Source organism: Fistularia commersonii, chromosome 8 (assembly GCF_037954325.1).
Source record: "Fistularia commersonii isolate RoL2024-O1a breed Wild chromosome 8, RoL_Fcom_v1.0, whole genome shotgun sequence".
NCBI classification, from domain to species: Eukaryota; Metazoa; Chordata; class Actinopteri; order Syngnathiformes; family Fistulariidae; genus Fistularia; species Fistularia commersonii.
The window spans coordinates 10,942,680-10,963,763 of record NC_141291.1 but is presented as its reverse complement, the minus strand read 5'-3'; the positions used below and the strand labels follow the sequence as shown (position 1 = coordinate 10,963,763).

At 39.3% G+C, this 21,084-nt stretch overlaps 2 protein-coding genes and 1 long non-coding RNA gene across 4 annotated transcripts in view; 1 reads left to right on the top strand and 2 right to left on the bottom strand.

Annotated features, from left to right (window-relative positions):
• LOC147231905 (uncharacterized) overlaps positions 1-21,084 on the top strand; it is a 77,218-nt gene that overhangs the window by 9,581 nt on the left and 46,553 nt on the right. The window lies entirely within an intron of this gene.
• On the bottom strand, positions 960-5,308 carry cpb1 (carboxypeptidase B1 (tissue)). The gene is made up of 11 exons (XM_086151116.1): positions 5,244-5,308; positions 4,658-4,733; positions 4,266-4,390; positions 3,966-4,065; positions 3,784-3,885; positions 3,557-3,661; positions 3,365-3,475; positions 3,164-3,254; positions 2,695-2,897; positions 1,605-1,689; positions 960-1,323 (listed from the first exon to the last, which is right to left on the bottom strand). Exons 1-11 carry the CDS (start codon positions 5,306-5,308, stop codon positions 1,136-1,138), a joined length of 1,251 nt encoding a protein of 416 aa, XP_086007242.1. The 3' UTR covers positions 960-1,135.
• On the bottom strand, positions 5,683-12,168 carry agtr1b (angiotensin II receptor, type 1b). 2 transcript variants are annotated; one of them, XM_086151119.1, is made up of 3 exons: positions 11,872-12,168; positions 7,568-7,776; positions 5,683-7,405 (listed from the first exon to the last, which is right to left on the bottom strand). In XM_086151119.1, the coding sequence occupies exons 2-3, from the start codon at positions 7,668-7,670 to the stop codon at positions 6,579-6,581; spliced, it is 930 nt and encodes a 309-aa protein (XP_086007245.1). In that variant the 5' UTR covers positions 7,671-7,776; positions 11,872-12,168; the 3' UTR covers positions 5,683-6,578. The 2 variants fall into 2 exon arrangements, with proteins under 2 accessions (XP_086007245.1, XP_086007243.1); XM_086151117.1 differs by having other exon boundaries at positions 5,683-7,776.

Here is a 21,084-nt window from a genome sequence, read left to right as displayed (position 1 = left end):
TTTTACTAAAATATTTTTTCTAATTATCTGTCAATGTGCAAAGAGTTGAGTATAAGAAAAAGTCATACGATTGACCTTACGTTGCCATCTTGTGGATGAAAGACCACACCGCAAGACACTGATAAGACAAAAGGAGCAAACAAGCCTGCATTGAATTTCACAAATTAATTATAATAGTAATAATACAATAATAATTAATTATAATTCAGTAGTCTTGGAAGGTCAGTTCATTTTGTGATCCAGCAGTTGACTTTTTGTTAACCACCTCTATGCTTGCTCGAATAATATTAACGCTCAAAAGACATTGGCATTTAAATGACTTGACTCGTTTAAGACCTGGCAACACATGCACATGGAAGATTGTAAAACCATGTGTTTCAAAATATATGGATGTGTATTTTTTCCACAATCTGACAGAATGTATTTCACTGCTCATTTTAATCCAGCACTTCAAGCATGCTTGCTTGATATCTTTGGTTGCTTCATTTTTTTGTGATGGTGCAGATGCTCCGTAGGGATGTGCCAGTGAGCACTCCATGGGTGTCAAGCACTGTGCCACAGGAGTGTCTGTGAAGACTGATATATGCAACCGCCTCCACATCCCCCACTGCTGAAACACTGCCAGCCAAACAAGTGGGATCACCAGCGTTCTAAGGGGCAGATGCAGTAAATTCAAAGACCATTTTATTTCCATCAAGCCTTTGAGTTTTAAATGCATAATTAGTGGTGCATTTCCATTATTTGATATTTTTATCTATTTGCTAATTGGATTTGGGATGGGGGCTGTCTGCATTAAATCCAACAGATACATTTTAAGGCCTTATAGAGATGAGCTGTAATGTGTCTGCCATATTTTACCTCCTATATGTTAAATTTGTTGTATATAATTTCAAACTAATGACTAGTAACCAGACATTATATTATCATATACACATAAAACATTGATTCAGTATGTGGGGATGGATCATTGATTTTATTGTTTGCACTCATCTTGACGTTCTGTCAAGCACAGCAAGGAGACATGGCAGGTGGTGTCCGTATCCATGGATACGCGCTGGATATGGCTGAGAGGTTGGTGGGGATGTGGGCTGGTACAGAGTAGGATAGTTGGCAGGGGTCTTGGCAGTTCTGCTACTTAATAGAGGTTCTTCTGCAAGTAGGCGGCGATGTACTTGACGGCCAGCATGGTCTCCTCGCATGTGGGCTTGATCTGAGACTCAGGCAGCAGGAAGCCGTAACGGCCAGTGTCACGCAACTCAAAGGTGTAGGAATATTTCACTCCCAGGTCATAGGCCCAGTCGTCAGAACCTCCAGCAGCAGGATCTGAGGGCAAATAAGGAGAGAGGGATTATTCAGAGGGATATGCTGATGACCTGAGACATTCTTATTTTCTCACACAAATGCTGTTTTGGGGGCCCCAAAATCATTTGACTGTCTGAAAAAGCTGTGAATCAAGATAAACCATCACCTTTTGGAGTCTCTAGAGGCGATATCTCGAAAACAGTGCTTTTTGAACATGGAATGTAAGCAAAATAACTGAGGTGGAGAATAGGATGTCAGCCCATCTCTGTATAATTTCCCAATGCGATTGTTGATGTACTTACAGATTGTTGCTGCACCGGGCCCACTGGTGTAGCGGGTTCCATACAAACTACGCAGAGCAGCAGAAGCTCCCTCAGCGACCTTCATCTGCAGAATGAAAAACAAGCTTAACTTTTAACTTAAAGAAGGAAAGCAGATTTTGCCTTTACAGACCGCAAATGTGTATCTAAAGCAATAAGTTCAATTGTTTTTACGTTTTAGATTATAATTGTAGGATATTAGTCAGTGCCAAATGACAGATGTGCAGTTACACAAATCAAGATGCATTGTTAAGTGAACAGACATGGTCGGGGTCAGTAGGGCTGTTTACCTCCATATCTAAAGATGAGTGTGACAGAACAGTACATTATTGTATTCAATTGAGTAGTGGGGTTTAAATCCACATCACGTAATATTATTTCCATGTCAATTTAGGTAAATCACTACGATCTTGCTTAAAGGAATGTTCTGGTAATATTTTCTGGCCTTCTGCACCAAATGGTACTGGTTAACTCCAAATGCATTTGTGATGCTGCAGAAAAACATCACGTATTCTGTTGATTCCAAAGGGAAACGAAACCCAAATAGGAGGAACTGCTATTGCTGAAAGGATACAGGAGTTATGAAAGAACCTTTCAGTTTTGTGTTTTGTTTTTTCTCTGTAAAGTGTCAGAAGAGATCTTGAATTTCAAGTGAGAAATAGAGAGGCAGAGACAAAAAGATTTGCCTTGGTTAGTGTAAGAGTTTGAGAAGGGGTGAAAGTGTTAACTTCACCATCTTCCGACACTCCAGTGAGCAGTAAAAGAGCTGTGAAAATGATGTATGTGAACTGGAAGTAGGTGATGTACCCTTTAGGTAACTTTCTTCATGGTACATGAGTTCATTCTCAAAGCATTTTAGAGGGGTCAAGGGATTAAGAAAAAATTAAACTTTGCCCAAGGCTTATTTTTAAAGTAAACTTCCTGACTTTGTTTTCCAAAGTAGATATCACTGGTTAACCACTTTAATGTGGTGCATGTGGAGCTTTTTTATGATAGGTCATAACTATCAGAACAATTACTGCTCTCATATTCAGCTTGCAGTTATGCATAATGCATCATTATGATGACTGACCAGCTCACTGTGGTCTGCAGCCAAATCGTAGGTGTAGGAGTAGGGGAAGAGCAGCAGCTGGGAGTAGGAGTGGATGGTAATGTAGCCTTTAATGATAGACTTGTTTTGGCGGATGAAGTCAGCAACATTCTTGACTTCGATCTCAGACTCAGGTTTGTAGCCACAGAAGGTGTCACTGCAGGGGTTACTGGAAGCTCCAAGGGCTTTAATGAAAAATACATAGTGGAAAACCATTGATAAATGACAACATTTTTTTTACATCTTCAAACTGACTTGGATTGAGGTTGCGTGATTTTGCAGGAGATGGTTTGGGATCCTAAAGGGGATTTCATTTAGAATATCTTGGCATGTGCAGCACAGATGTTGACTTTTCTTCAAATCTATTTATCACAAGACTCAAACTTTACCATAGTTCAATAATAAATCATCAGTATGTCCCTTAATGATAACCCATTTATGTTAGACTTACTGCACCAGCCAGCGTTCCAGTTCCTGTTGGGATCAGCTCCAATGCAGCTGGATCCAGATTTCCTGGAACGTGTTTTCCTCCACATCCTGTTCTAAAATCCCCAAGTGGACAAAATAAACATGTCAGACATACGTTCAAAATGTCTTTAAGATTAACAGTTCGGCACGGCCTCCCTAAAGAAGTCTTCAAATTGCAGCGTACATGCTTATGGGTATAGTCATAGCCATCAATGTTGAAGACAGGGAGAACAAAGACATCCATCTGATCAAGGAGGCTGGTCATCTGGGAATCTGTGCCGTAGGTTGACAGGGCCTAAGGACAAATGGGAAAGAGCTGGGTTCTGTAGCCTATTAATACGTCTTTCTGATACGTCTTGTTTGTGTGATTTCTTACCTCCTTGACAAACCACTGGCAGAAAGCAGGAGAGATCCACTCCCTAGCATGGATGCCACAGTCCATGAAGATGGCAGGCTTTTTGGAGCTAGACTTCTTACCGAGCTGTGGTTTTAGAAGAATTATTATTATTGGTTAGATAAAATCAAAATTTTATGAAGTAGACATTTAAAAATTCAAGGTTCAGTACAATGCTAATGTTAAGATAAACTGCACTGGTTGGATACCTTAAGCACGGTCATGGGGCGTCCCTCATAGGTGTTACCGATGACCTGCTTGCCGATCAGACCTGAATTAGAGGAGGAAATGGAGGAGATCCATGCCTGGACCTTGATTCAGAGGAAAATCAAGTTAGAGGAATTATCAATGGTCCAATTAAAGTTATGTTTCTGGCATCAGTTCACCTTACTTTGTCCCAGCTATTGTACTTGGTATAGCTGTGGGCCCTGGGAGACGGCTTGTTGTCAGACTGAGCCTCAACTGCTGCTTGCAGATCCTCGATGAGCACCCTTTTAATGAGATTTTTTTTTCATTTTTTGTCATTTTATCACAGGGAAAAAAACACTCTAAAAGTACTAATTTTCCCCACAACCAAATCTACATCAAAATTTTGGCATCCTCCAAACAGATTTGGTTTAACCAGACCCGTCAATTGAAGTCATGTACAACTTCCAGCTGCATATATTTTCAATTCAGTGTTGCAACTTACTCATGATGCATGTCACTCTGCTGAAGGATGGTGTACACAATATCAAGGTACTTGGCAGGCACACGAATATCCACATCGGTGTCAATGCTCACAAGCTCAGCATTCTCAGGGCTCCAGAAATCGACCTGCAGATGGCGCCAAAGACAACAGTTCGTGCTGGTCGCGTTTATTCGTGGAGGGGCCCTCATACAGTCGGTACATGCATGTGAATTTAAATGTGAGCTTTAAGGAAATAATACATGTGCAATTAAATGTAATTTGCACATCTGAACAAGCAGAGGTCGGATCATCTAGATAACCAAAAAAATGGCTCCCCCATTGTCTCTTCCTCCATTACAAAAATTAACACCCGTTGTCAGTGAGAACAGCACAGTGTGAGGGCAGACAGGTACCTCAATGCTTCTAGCCAGTTCCTTAATAAGGGTCACATGTTCATCAAGCAGAGGCTTCAGACGGAAGACTTTCTCTCTGGTGAAAGAAAAAATATTAATGGAATCTTTAATAAAGCACATAAATATACCTCTCCTGTGAACCATAAAAAGAAATTATATTAATATGTACTTTAGACCCACATCATTTGAACATTTAAACTATACTGCTCTACTATGTATTTTGCAATTTAGATGATAGGTTGAGATTGTGGTTCCAAATAAAATCGTGAATTCTGTCTCTTAACTTCACAACTGTTGTGACAATCAACTATTGAAATGCTGCAGTAGTCAGGAGATAGGAATCACTTTCATTGTCAATTACAATTGACAATGCAATCTGCAGTAACAGAAATAAAACCATGAATGTCCCAACCATGGGATTCAGAGAGATGGTTGATTTCGATTAAACAGCTCTATAATAAATATCAAGCCGCGTATAAAGTGCCAATGGTCACTGCTTCCATCCGTCCATCCGATCTTGTATAATTAAAATCTCAATGAAACATGTATTTCACAATAATGGCTTTAAAAAAAAGGAGAGATTTACCCCTCAAAGCGGGTGACATCAGCCAGGGCGATAGCCACCAGTCCGAAAAACAGAAGAGCCTTCATGTTGGCAGTGAGTCTGATCTCACCTCTGGACAGCACTTATAATCCCAGGCGTTAACCCATCCACTAATCACTAACTGTGTGATTGGTGGATGCAACTTGTCAGACATCCTCCCTGCACGTTATTTTTAGGCAAATGTGGTTGGCTTGGCTCGGGGTCTATATGACGAAAGTCAATGATTAATAGATGTGAGATGTAAAACCTGAACTGAGCCAAGGTCTGTTGGATGGTGATTTTAATAGTCAGAGTAGGTACTCTCATTTCTTATTACATTTACATTACATTACTTCCAACACCTCAAATTGAAAAATCATGATGATTTTAAAATAAAGGTGCTAATCAAAATAATGAGGCATAACATCACTTAGGAGTGTACTTTTCTTTAGATCTTTAATATTCTCATATACACACTAACTGTACATTTCAAAAGTAAAAAAAATAAAATAAAAAAAAAATATCAACATTTTTAAATAGACATATACAACCACCAAAAGTATTAACAGTAACCGCCCCACCTGGAGTGTTTTCGTGTTGCACTCACATTATGTTCTTCTCTTATCTTGAAACATCTCAACATTACAATCATATCACTCAAACGCATATTTACATTTTCACAAGAACATCATTTCACAATACCATACATGGCATACCGGCACTAGTGATACAATAGCAAGTTATATCAATAGCTTATCTGAATTTGAACCATATTTAACAACACATCGAATTATCATTATATGCAACTTTTGGAACACAAATGATTTCTATTCTTCACATGTGCTAACTTGGCTATGCAGATAATCGCTCTTTTGACTGGTGATAGACCTACTGAATGTACAAAATCCTCATTATTGGACAATATATTACCACAGTGTGTCTTTGTAGCGGAGTGGCAACAAAATTCTGCAGTGCACATATATCATATTTATAAATAATGAGACAAATAGCATGTCATTAGGAATCACCTCTTTTATGAGGTTAACATTTTAAATTACTTATCGTAAGTGACAATAACATTCACATACTTCCAGATATAACATTTGCCAGTATGGATGAGACAGGTTTTATATGGTAGACAATGACATATGACAGATTATTCTACAAATATACATTGTACACAATTGTGTCCTGGACTTTTCTAGTATAATTCATACTGAATTATAGCCAATCTTCACTGTTCAGTGCTTGTTAATACAGTTGGGGTGTCAAAAACATGGAATGTCCTTCCTTGGTCACATAACCTCAAACTGAAAACCCAAGGAATGTTCTGTCATTTCACTTGAATTCAGAGGAGGCCTTATTCTTACTTTTAAGGCTTAGAGCCTCAGAGGCATGGAAGGAGAGGGAGCTCATTTTGGAGTTGATGCTTGGGTGAGGCCCTGTGGCTCTACTTGGAGTGCAACGCAACAAACGTAGCACATTTTTGCGAAAGTTGCGCCCCACAAAGCTGTACACGATAGGGTTTACGCAACTGTTGAAATAGGCAATGCAGATGGTGAAGGGCATAGCGGTGTCAATGATTTCCAGGATAGCACAGTTGTCCGCCAGTATCAACTGGGAGAGCAACTGTATAAAATGGAACACCTGATGTGGCACCCAGCACAAGAAGAAAGCAAGGACAGCTGCAGCAAGCATGCGCAGCACCTCGTCATCCCGTGAACGGCAGCTCTTTTGAATGCGTCTGGCCCCAAGCAGAGCCCGTCCGATGAGGCAGTAACAGGTGATAATGATGATGAAGGGTATGAGGAAGCCGAGCAGGCTTTTCATCAGGCTGTTAGCTAGCAGGAGCTCTTTTAGCCTGATGCTTTTTTCAATTTTTGCATGCAGAATGCCACACACTGTGGTGTTCAAGTTTGTGATGTTGTGGACATCTCTGGTCAGTGCCGTTGGGATGCTGAGCACAAAAGCAAAAAGCCAGATCAATACACAGGTGATGTGTGCATAAACGACAGTGCGGAAACGACGCGATTGCACTGGGTGGACGATAGCCAAGTAACGGTCAATACTGAGCGCAGTGAGGAAAAAGATGCTGGTGTAGAGGTTAAAAATGACCAGCCCCGCGCTGGCCTTGCACAGGAATCCTCCAAAGGGCCAATGGTAGCCTGTGGCGGTGAAAGTGGCCCACATGGGAAGTGTGATGAGAAAAGTGAGATCAGAAACAGCGAGATTGAGCACAAAAATGTTTGCCACAGTTTTCAGCTTCATGTAGCAGTAGATGACAGCGACTACCATACTGTTTCCAACAATGCCAATGACGAAATTACATCCGTAGACGATGGGCACCATGGTGAAGATGAATTCATGGTTTCCAGACATGCCGCACGCCAGATCTATGCCGTCTGCAGCTCCTGCAGTTATATTTTTCATTTTCCCTTTTTAGTGACAGATCCTGGAACTTTTAATCTGCAGGCCCTGACGGCAGGGTGCGTCTGTGGTGACTAATACAGGCCTTGGGCGAGGGCCTCAGCAAGTCCTATAAAGGAAACACAACAAAAATGTCATAGGCAGTCTAGGCGAGGAGGCATCATTACCACTGGCATGGCCCATAAACGCTAATCCACACGAGCACCCATGAAAGTACATACCCTACATCAGCTCATTAAGGACCTGCACATTAAAGCGATCCTAATGCTTTATGTTATTTCTGTAAAATAAGATGCCATGAAAAACAGATGCTGTACGTTATTCAATATTCAAAAAATGCTCTTCCAATGTCATTATTCAAATGTGCTTCCCTATCTTCTCTTTTAATCATCTCCAGGCCAATAAATGGCGACTTTAAAACTGCAGTGCGTTAATAATATCTGCCGTCTATTGAAGAACAAAGATATGTGTATTATGACCTGTATAAACAAAGATGGCAAGGTGCAAGCTTGGGTAACACAATTTAACATAGCGGTAGAGAGGAAGAGAGAGTGAGGGAGAGTTGAGACTCCACGCGCTGTAAAAGACATGTCACGTTTCAAACCCTCGGTGTGCATGGATACATTGTACCCAGCATGAGAACTTCTAATCAGCACACACCTAAATAAACAGGACAGCGGGGATGCAGCTCTCTGGCAACTTTACTCTGTGAGAAAATCAAACCTGCGTGCTGCGGAAAATTTGCCTCCGGCTAGTTTTTGCTTCATTTATCTCCACAGAATGTGAGATGGGAGTTAAAATTCTTTTTTTTTTAAATCTCCCTTTTAAATGAGACTCTTTGTTTAATAGCTTTATCAGCATCATTAGTGAGCCTGGAACAATTATAGAATCAAAGTACTGTTATTATTACACAGTATAAAGTTGAAATAAAGCTTCAGTGATAGTATTTGCCACTTAGTAGATGGAAATGGAACTGGAAGAGGATTTTAATCGATGATAATATCAAGAAGAGATAAAAGATATTTAAGCTGAATTTTGACTGATGGATTGGGTAATGATCTTGACACGTATGAACCATTCTAGTACTAAAAATTATTTTATACATGTATGTGTGTGTGTGTGTATATATATATGTATATATATATACATATATATATATATATATACATATAAAATAACAAAATACAAACTAGTGGCATATGGACCACAGCCGCTTTAAATCCACATTATTTTCCTATGATCAGCTTAACAAAACCAAAATCTTGTGTCCTGCCACAAGAGGGCATCCTTACTATGACATATAATTCTTGTGTTTTTCTTGTTTGTTTGTTTTAGAGCTGAGACAATATTGTTTTCTTATGTAAACACATAACCTAAACCTAAACATCTACAGAACACAGAACAGTTGTACCTAAACATCAACACATTTTCATTGTGAAAAACAAAGAAACAAGCAAACTATTGCTTTATGTCACAGCAGAAAACCTGTTGTGAGAGTTCCTGCGGCATGCTAATGAATGGACAAAAACTACACTGCATGCGTACTGCCCTCTGGATGGCAGTAAGACTGTGTAAACTCTGCAAGTAGAAGGATCTCCTCATTTTCCCACCAGGTTTTAGTTGATGAATAGTCTGAGGGCAATAACAGTATCAGTTTCAGATGCAGGATTTTTGACTGTAGAATATGTGAGGCTTCCAAGGGTAACAGGATATTGAAATATCTCGGAGGGTTTCCTGCATAGACCCAGGGTAGTAGGTACCACAATGTGTCCACACAAACAATATTGTTTCAGATTTGCTGTATTTTTGTTCCTTTCTTCAAGATAATTGCATTCAGGGGTTTTAATGTGCCGAAAAGAGTTTCATAGTTCGAATTAAAGAAAATCACTGGATGCTGAGGAGAGTTCATGATGATCATAACTTGAAATATGGAAGTGATTTTGACACCATGTGTCTCTCACCAACACTGGCAAGAGTTTTTACTGCCAGTAGTTTTCCATGAGGGAAATGCACAAGGCGAGGACATGTGTGAAGAGGTAATATAAACAAGGCTGAAAGTTATTGCTGCCGACATATGTAAGTGAGCCCTATAATAAAGGTTAGGTGAAACAGACGGACTCTAAAGCAGGTGATTTAGAGTTGCTATGTCCAGTGAGCAAGGTAGGAGTAAGATGGTACATTACTGAATGACATCAATAAACCCTGGGTGACCAAAGACAGGAAGGTAAACAGTTACTACACAAGGCCGAGAGCAAGCTACATCCTCATGGACCAGACAATGAGCTGCATGGGCTCATATTGTTTGGAAACAAACTCCAGTTTACAGTTAATCTGATAAAATCAGGAATAGGAGGAAGTTTGGGGTATTTTTGCCAGTTCAATGGCTGACTCCCCAATGAGATAGATGTCAGTGAGCAAAATTTCACTAATAGTCCAACTCTGAAACCTATAAAAGTAGCCGGTTTCTCAAGGCCGAAAAAAAAAAGGAAGAAAGAAAAACAGACCAAAACATATTTGGAGCCCAAATGAACTTCAATGTGCCGACTTCAGACTAAAAAAACAAAAACAAAACATGGTTCCCATCAACAAAGATATGTGAGACTGCCCTCAGCCTGAGCACTTGGCTGCTCTGACACCAGCAGCACCATGTAGCTGCCCATAGAGAGCCACTATAATGTCTGCTTGATGGAGTTAATCATTTATACCAGCCCATCATGAAGTCGGCTTCCTCTTACTTGGAACACAGATGACCATGAGGTGAGAGGCTGGGGTTTTATTTGTTGAGGACTTTTTATTAAACAAACAAAAAGTATGTTGTCTCAGGAATGGTTTTACTCACCTGCCCACCACATACAGCATAAGGCTATCTCTGACCTCTATCAACCACTGATTTTTTTTTTCTCATTTTTTCTCTTTGTGGTGATAATGTGCACTGCCCTTGACCATATGGTAGCTTAATCCTGAAACTCATTTGGCTCAGTGTACAGAGTTTCACCTTCGCTGAAAAGTACTTCTCAAACCATTGACCAACGAATACATATTAGTGCTAAACTGAATATAGCACCTGGATGCAATGAGGTATTTCATTGTTTTTAAATGTATCCTCTCTGCACAGAATGCATGCATTTCATACATTTATGATTAGAAAGAGAAAGCAATACATTACGAGTATGTTAGATAGTGACATTGTCCATGAACTAAATTCACTGACTTGACTTGTGGTTGCAGTGGGCCTCTAATGGAAATATTGGCTTCAGAAAGCAATAGCATGTCTGACTTGCACAAGTATACGTCTTACAACGCTGAGTCTGTGAAGCTTCTGTTCTTGTCTCTGCTGTGTTCATAGCAACACAAACAGAACAAACTATAAATACTCTCCCAAACTAATTATTCACTCTAGAACCTGAGATTCTATCAAAATTCTTTTAATTGCCTTAAGAGCAGCATCTGTCTCTGAAACACTTTAGAAGTGACGTTAAGTGAGTGAGATGAATCAATATAAGCGTTTAAAAACTTTTACTTGCAAGGACATAGTGTTCACTTCCTCAGTCTTTTAATGCACATACATCACGGCAGAATTAAAAGAAAAAAAATCAATTTATTGAACTAACACTGCTGTAAATTGAAATTTCTGTCATATTTTTCAAGATTTTTTTTCCTGTGTACACTGTTTTCTCTAAATGTTAAATCATCATAAGAGGATTTTCAGCAGCTATTTTTTTTTTTTAAATTATGGATATTTATGTGAACTTTTGTGATTATGTCAATCCTCTGTACAGTGTGGTACATCCTTTTACCCCCATTCCTGCTCTCACGGTAAGATAGAGTAACTACAGTTTTTGAATTGGTTCCACTGGCAGAGGACTTTCCCTTCGACAGCTTAGTTGAACAGCAACAACAGGTGGCACAGATTAACTCAGTGATATTTAACATGTCATTTTGTTCTTTCCTCCCATTCGTAACATGTGCATGGCCCCTGAATTATTCTAACACATTCCAAACAAAGGGATTAAAAGATAAATACTGACAGACAGAGAACTTTTTTTGATGGGAACATTTGGACCATCTGACAACAGATGTAAGTCATTTGAATAAAAGAGGATGATAAATGTAGTTAAAGTTCAGCAACAACAGTTCTACAAAACTAAAAACAACCTCTCTCCCCAAAAAGACACTGAATGAAATCTGTAACACGATCTCTTACCTGTGATCCAGAATCAGGAGGCTGTTGATGCTTCCGGAGAACGACAAACAGAGATATTGAGACCACCGCAGTGTGCCACTGACTGCCTGTGATTTAACTTAACTGGTGGAGCGAGACAAGCAGGAATACTGTCTGACACACAAACACACACACACACACACACACACACACACACACACTTACTACCGCTACTCTCTCTCTCTCTCCCTTACACACACACACACACACACACACACACACACAGAAATGCACATACACAATGCAAAGATGCAGCTGGAGCCAGTTATGTATTGTCCAAGCCTGTCTCTTTCAGTCCAACTGACACACAAACAATCATTCACAGTCCTACACAAAAGTGCCTTTTCCCAAAGAATCCTCTCTGCAAAGTCTGCTTTAAATCACACTTTCTCTGTCATGTGAAATGTTGATTACAGTCCCTGGTGGAAACCAGTTATGCAGAACTTTTGAGGCTCTTCAATTCTGTATGTCATTTTAATAATGCAGACGCTCATGCATGGACACAATCCGGTAAAGCTAACTTTAATGTCTTGTCTTTAATACCATCTCTCATCCCATGACAAAACCATCCATGTCTTCTGAGCATGAAAAGAATGACCAGAGTCTGATTTTGATTAGACTTGTCAACACACTGTATTAATAGTTGACACAAGCTCGCCCTTGGCTTTCATCCGGGTGCATCAAGGCCTAGAAGAGGGGAGTAAAGGATGGGGTGGAGCCAGAGAGTTGGGTTACTGCTTGTCTTTCACTCCTTTTCTGCTCTCTTAAAGAACACGTTTCTGTCCTCACACGACAGTCAGTTGTCAGTCATGTGTCTCATCTGTTGCTCCATGTGAAAGTATGTCAGGGTTACAGAATTGATGCCTGCCTGTGGTCCAGCTGGCTGAGCATCAGATATTTCAATGTGACTGGTAAACTTGCTGGTCAATGTCACATATGAAAACTGTATGGGAAAGGTTAATTTCATGAGGAACTTTGAAGACAACAAACTATGAGAGTAGAAATCTTTTACAAAAATGGTTTTACATCCCTATTATCCAGGAAGTTTGAAGCCTAGATTAACGGAAAGAAAAAGAGAAAGATAAATTGCAAAGACTGTATTGGCCAAAAAGCACCACATCATTTGCTCTTGAGATAGACCGTTTAACTGTATGTTGAATATCCATCACATTTTGTAATCCAGCTGTTATTTTTGGCAGTGGCAGACCTTCACGGGTTTGGTGCAAAAAGATATTTGGTCCTCATTACTCTTGTCTTTTTCAAAGTCTTGACAGGTGGTGAGGTGAGGCTCACATCCTCACCTTTTCACTGCAGTCCAAAGCTGCTTACGCAATTGTCCTTCAGATGGATAGTGATAGATGAGACAGCATGACTGTCACCCCTTAAATCCCCTCAGTTTCAGTGTCTGCGGTGTTGGTGGTGAAGAAAGACATCCCCTGGGTTCAAGACAAACGGGACAGAAAGGAAAAACAAACACTGTGGACTAAGTGGAGGTCCTGTTGGGTAGCTTTTGGGCACTCAGGTGTGACCTGGTCATTAGAGGATGATCACATTCACCAAGCTGTTTGAGGCTGACAGACTGCGAGAGGTCACACTGGGTCAAAAGGCAAAAAGTACAAAGTATGCTATAATACATGTACCAGAGACCGCTCCAGTCTTTATACCTGTCATTTTCAGGAAGGGCAGATTGAAAAGTGGTGGCAAGCCTGAAGGACAGCAACAGATCCATTTACTTCTAGGTTATCCTGATTAGGACCCATTTGTCTTCAATTACTGTGAATGATAAGGATCCTCAATTAGGTGAATGTTATCTTAATGTGTATCCTGTCACTGTGATGAGAATCTGTGTGGTATCAAATTGTCTGCAAGTTCTTGGTCTTGCTGCTACAAGAAATATCAACAACCTATATCTGACCCGTGGGAACTCTCAGGAAGAGAGGAGAGAGTTATGTATCAAGCACCGAATCTCCAACATTAGTTTCAACAAAACAAATAATTCTCACTGGAGACAGGATGTTGTTGTAACACCACACACATCAACATTGATTTACACTCTTTGAGCACAAGCAGAAACAGATGTTGATGGTTTCAAAAGTTGGATCAGGGGAGAGATGTTTTGGTGCATACTTCACACATTTCAAAAACAGGTATATCTTTTTAGAATTAATGGCTGGTGTTCATTTCAGTCTGTGTGACTCACTAAATAAACCTTGTGATCTGAAATTAAATCCATAATTCACATGAAATAACACGCCGTCCATCCAAAGTTGATCTAAAATTGAATGTTGTGCAATTCTCGGGAATCTGACGCAACTGAGGGAATACAGTTAGTTATCATGTATTAGTGTCGTGTATCATTTCTGGGTGACAGCCAGAGAGAGGACAAAGCTTAATCTAAAGTCTTCATACCCCTGAGGCTTGATCGTGCGTGATTTTCTTACTAATCAAATTCCTTTAACAAGATTAGCTGGGTTTGCACTTAAGCTGTAGTAGAATGAATTGATGACTGAGGTGATTACTGGTAGCAGAGCGCTGCAAAGGGACGGACCCTTTAGACCAGAACAACAGAAGCACTGAAATGCCAGCCTATCACACAGCCACCTGGTGAAGAAAGACAATACCCTGTGAGCTCTGACGACCAAGCTCTTACCGTAAACCGATATTGAGTACGAGCGAGGCTCATCTCCCATTATGCCTTTCTAAAAATATTGCGTTAGATGTTTTCATTAAGATGTTTAACTGCTGCAGGAAAGTGTGTAATTTCATCAACACAAAATCAGGGAGTAGGGTAACTATCTTCCAAGACAAATAGTCACAAATTTTTCCCTTGAAAGTAATTGTTGCAAAACTGTGACACAGTAGTTGTATTTGTCCTAATCAGTATCTCCACTTGCATTGTTTCAGTGTCTAAACCATTGTTCACACTTTCAATAACATTTAAGGCGGGAATACATTTTAATTTTGGTAAAATAAAAGGATATTATTCACAACTTTATGATTTTTCTGACTTTGTTTTGAGCGACTTGTGGTTTCATGGGCCTCAATGCTGTATTTGATATGATTATTGGCCATACACAGTGTTCTTTGTTATTTTCATGTTGCTATTCATGCCACAAAAATGAAAAATAATCAATTTAATGGGATTTCTACCAGAAATATTACCATTACTTTCTGTTATGTAAAATTTGAAACACAATATTCCCATGACAGTGAAAAGAGAACTGGAAAGCAAGATGAATGTCATGTTTTGGACTCCACAGACGTGCTTGCTAACATCACCTTTTTTAGTAGACTAATTTTTTTTTTCAATAGTTCGACAATTCACATCCAATTAATATATCATACTTTGTTATGTGTTCTTTCATCATTCCCAAAATGTATTCAGACTTCTCTCACAGCGGGTTTTCTTAGACACAGGTTGAACCAAAAATATTAATGATGGCTCTTTTCCAGTGATCATTGCAGTGGAATTCCGGGATTGATGACACTGTTTTCAAACACACGTTTAGCAAGTCTCGAAAAATGCATTGAACAACTTCTTGTGTATATTAAGGTATTGCTACGATTTTAAAAACGTTCAGAAAAAAATGCTGTTGGTGGTTGTTTCACAGTGATTCATGTAAGGATCGAGACGCTGCAAGGAGGTGTACAGTACTGGGATCGATTTCCTCCCGCCACTTGCCTTTTTCTGCATTTTTCCTTTGACTTTTGCAAATTTGTCACTAGTATATTGCCATCTTTTGGGACAGACACTCTTCTGTGTGCACAATATAAGGGTTACTTCATTCAAAGAAGTCCATTAGAGTGTCTTATTTGCCTTACAGGAAATGTTAAATAGATTTTCCAAACGCCTCACCACTCAGCTGGTGCAATGTCAAAACTATCCATCACTGTCTGATATTCAGTGTTAGTGTTTAGCACCTCTGATTTTGTGCATTAACCCCACTACAAAGTTCTGACCTATCAGATTATTAAATTTAAACCAACGCTACCATCCCAGTACTTGGTATTTTATATTTTATATATATTTCATAAAATTTTGTTTTCTACTGAACAGGTGTGGTTTACTTTTGGCAGTTCTCTTTGCTGATGCCCTCTCACATTTTAAGACAGATACATACTTACGTATACTATATATATATATATATATATATATATATATATATATATCTTTCTATATATACATCTCTCTCTATATATGTGTGAGTATGTGTGTATGTGTGTGTGTGTGTGTATATATATATATATATATATATATATATATGAAGGGGAGAAATATATATATATATATACATATCTATATGTGTTAGTATATATATATGTGTGTGTGTGTATATGTGTGTGTATATATATATATATATATATATATATATATATATATATATATATATATATATGTATGTATGTATGTATGTATGTATGTATGTATGTATGTATGTATGTATGTATGTATGAAGGGGAGAAATATATATAGCGAAGAGGATTAATGGATGCAGTGACATGAAGTCAGTCCCCTGAAGGGAGCAACCGAAAGGAAAAGATGTGTGTATATTTTCTAGAGGTTTTATTGGGTTTAAAGCTGACCCAAACATAGCTTATACTAAAAATTATGGTAGCAGTTAGTCGTGTTTGACATTGTAATTTATACCTAAGATATCTTCACTTTATGTCTGTAATTGGACCCCACCTTTCGTAGGTGAGGTTTTTTTTGCTAATTTTTAAAGCCACGTTGTTCCATCATTTGCTTTTCCTGTAAACACAGCTACACAGTTTTATTGACACTGCTGGTTTACAGCCTTGAATCTGACATCTAGAATCACAAACAAGTTCTCCACTGTTGTGATCCCGGAAACTGATAAGGTTTCCCCTGCCAGGAACCAGTGCTTGAAATGTTTTGTTCTCCATGTAGGACATTGAAAAATAAATAAATAAGAATAAAAATGAAAGAGAACTTCCAAAAAGTGGCTTGCAGCTTCTCTCTGTCGCACAGTTTCTTCAGGTATATCCTGGGTTCACATTCTAACGGTACGATTCACAGACTGTCACTTACCAGTATGTCACTGAGTAGTAAGATTTAGGAATTGTACATTGATGATAGTTACAAATGTGTATGTTGAATTGAATTATTTTGTCCCATAATGTTTTAGTTATTCAAAGTAAACAGTAATGTATGTATAACTATTGAATCTAACCTGCTCTAAATTTGACTTTCCTGCTAGACCTTTGATACTGTATAGATAATTTGAATGGGAGGCAGAGCAGGGACTGACAGGACAACAACAGGTGGCAAGCTATACATGTACTTCTTCTTACCTCTTCACCAAGCACTACCCCACCAATTGCACTTAAACACCCCCCCCCCCAAAAAAAAAGGAGAGGAAAGGAGAGGAATGAAAGTTAGTCACAGCATGACAGAGTATATGTGTGTGAATGAGAAGGATTCAGGTGGAACGGTGAGGTTCCAGGGAGTGGAGATCGGAAAGTTGGAGGATTTCAGGCACTAGGGACCAACAGTCCAGGGCATCGGAGAGTGTGGAAAAGAGTTGAAGAGACAGGTTCAAGCAGGTATGGAATGGGTTGAGAAAATATCAGGGGTACTATGTGAACGAAGACGATCGGCCAGAATGAAAGGAAAGGTGTATAAGACAGTGGTGATCCAGTGATGCTGTATGGACTAGAAACAGTTACAATGACCAAAAGACCACGAAAGATCGCGGAAGACCAAAAAGACGATTTATTTACGAAGTGAGAGAAGATATGAAGGTGGTTGGTGTGAGAGAGGAGGATACAGAGAGGGTCAGATGGAGAAAGTTGATTCGCTGAAGGAAAAAGCCAAAAGGAGAAGAATATGATTAAATTTAAAAAAAAATATATATATGTATATATATATATATATATGTGTGTGTGTGTGTGTGTGTATGTATGTGTATATATATGTATACACACATCATGCCTGCATGGTATTTATTGTCTTGTCAGCCCTCAGATGAGTGTCATTGTTAATTCCTCTCTTCCTGTCTGTTTTTCCTCTTATTCCTGCCTTTCAGTTCATATTTCTTGTAATTTAATTTTAGATCTCTGGATTCATTTTAAGGATAAAAAGTCACCTTGAAACATGCCTTTTGTCAAATTAATTCAGTAATGCAAATATCTAATGGTGCAAAATGGGTCCCTGGGGCACTGCCTGTCCCAAACACCAAATATGAGGAAAGTCTTTGAATTCTATTTCTAATGTGAATATAAAAAAATATTTTTGTCAATTTACTGATGTCTGAAGGTCAGCTTGACACCATTCCAGTTGTACAGCCAAGGTTTAGACAACATGAACCATGTTTCTCACAGTGACTGAATGTGACTTGGCCTTGCTGCCTGCATGAGGCTGAGTCAGAAAGTCTGCTTGTGTTGGAGTATGACAGGCACGTGGCTTTAAAAAAACTAAAAGGAAACTGAGCAAAAGGGTTTAGTTACATGCAATGAGGATTTCTTGTAACCTGTGGTGTCATTCTCCATGTAAGGAGTGGTGAGATAATTCGTAACAAGAAATGATGAAGAGGAATCTAACATAACTGAAGTGAGGTACTACAGCTGTTGGCTGGGGTTCTTTGGCTGGGTGAATGAAGGCACCATTGCAGCAAAAGTATGGATCATGTTACAATGTGTAATGTGTTTTAATGGTGTTCTTTACATAACAGTTTTTCCCTAGATCTGTGGCATCGCCTTGCCAGGGTTCACCTTGCACAGCCCACTGTAACATCCTTCATTAATGGCATATCTGTTATGCTCACTAGGCATATCTGTACCAAGCCACATTCTCAGCAGTGACGGCTTTTGTCGACCAGAAGCCACTGAAGTGCTTTGGCAAGCCAATAACACTGCTGACCTTGTTTTGTTTTGTTTTGTTTTGTTTTTTTGTTTTTTTTGTTAATCAAGTAGCCCCACTCTTTTATGAATAAAATGCTTTTAATATTGAAATGCTCATAGAATTTAGCTTTCAAGAAAGGCTGTCGGAATAATAGTCTAATCTTTTAAAATCTTAAAATTGAATTAAAATTGCTTTTATACATAAGAAGTGCTTATTTGCTTTTGAAACAAGGGAGGCCTTCCCACATGGTTATACCTGTTAATGTATCCCTTTGTTTTCTTTTCTCTATTTATTTAACAATTACAAACACTACATGGAGAAAATTATCCTAATTAATTTAAAAAGTACCCACTGTATGTCATAAGTCAGATACAAATGTACCTTTAGACTTTATAGAATACCTTAACTAAATTGCTCAGTCAACTCCTTTTTTCTTCTTTTCAATTTTCTTTTTCTTTTTCTTTTTGTTGCCGTCAGCATGCATAACCTGTTTGCAAAGCAGTTTTGTTCTGACCTTTTCCATTGAATTTTACCATCTTGGAAATCAGTGACCCAAAGGGTGAACCCAGGGATGTAAAATTATGTAGCCTCCACACTCCTCTTGATTGGAGCAGAAGAAGAGATATGTCAAAGACAACAAATCTTTTACACAAACAGGAAGTGCCCTCAGAGATTGGGGGAAAATGGTGGGAAGGCCTGCTATGGGCCACATACTGTCACATTGTTTAAGTCTGGACTCCCCAAGGTTGCCTTTTAGATTTTTCAGACTGGGAGGGATGGGAAAATACTGAGGAGGATACTGATGGAGGCTCACTAGAGGCTCTCCTATAGTCTCTTGTGCCTATTTCCTTTTGCTCTTGTACTTCCCTCCACCCCTTTGAGGTTTATCAGGGTGACAGTTGAATTTAATAAAGTTGCGAACTGTCGTAACAAATTCTGTCAGCTTCTGCAAGGTGCTCTCTGAAGCCGCAGACTAATGGAGGAAGAGGTAATGTTTCCCCTAAACAGGGATGTGAGTTGCAGTTTAGATTCTCTTTATGAAAAAGATATGTCAGCAGACAGACATTGAGGAATTTTAAGAGCAAAAACAAATAAATGTGTCTGTGTTGCTTTCTAATACTTTAACTTTCCAGTAATGGGTGAAAAAATCTGTTTGTGTGGTACACTCTTATAGGGCATGAAGTTTTGCATAGATGTCATCATTTAAATTTGGGTGAATGTCTAAGACAGAGGGGCACATTCCAGCGAGGAGTCTGGAACCTGTTCCTATTCCCTGCCTGTTTCCTTATGTAAACAGCATGTGAACAGCACTGCGCTTTCTTTCTCACCCTTGACCCTCTCTGTATGAAAGAGCCAGGAAACATTACAATGGTTTTACTTAGGAGCCACAATAATAATAATAACAGTAATAATACACATTTTATTTTAAAGGTTTTTATTCATTGCCAATAAACTGCTCATTCAAAAAAATTTTCACTCTATACTGGAGAGAATTTTAGTTTCTCACACCCACGTTCTCTTAATTTCCCTAAGGCCCAACTTTTCCTCCTTGGTTCTACTGGGAGATTTACCACAGCTGAGTCAATAGCTTTGGGGCCCCGTTTTCCAGGAAGAGGATGACTCGCGCCATGTGGGCATTGTTTTGTCGTGTTCTCCTCACAGCAGTAATAAACAGATGGAATGGAGCCAGTTTCTCCCCTGGGTTGAAAATGCCCACAATTCGCACATCTCCACTTCCACTGGTCTGATCTCTTTCAAGGCCTCCCTGGGTTACCAACCACCACTCTTCCCCGGAGATGAGAGAGAGATCGCTGCCACTTCGGTCCAACACCACATCCATTGCTGCAGGCTCATCTGGTCTGCTGTGCTGGCCGCGCTGTAATGCATCCCTGAGCAAAAGTGCCGCTTTGCTGACCAGTGGATTCCTACTCCCATCTATTCACCAGGGCAAAGAGTCTGTCTCTCTTCTTGCGGAATTCCCTTGAAATCCAACTCCTGGAAGTTTGCCCCAGATTCATAGGCTCCGTGAAACACTGCAAATTGTTTTGCTGGGAGTGCTTGTTATTTGCAATTGATTGACATGGTCTTTGGAGCCACATGGGGTTTGTACATTTGATTTGCCTAACCATGGCAGCAAAAAGACACGAGAGCACTGCCAGACACTTAAAAGCAATGGTGCTGTCTGACAAGTTATCTTTGCAATTTAACAGCTCTTTATTCTGCATTTATGCATAATAAGATGGTTTTTATAGCCATATAACATTATTGAGGAAGTGGATTGATAAATGGAGCACTACTGAAGGACTAGGTGTGAAATGCAGGGCCCATCACTG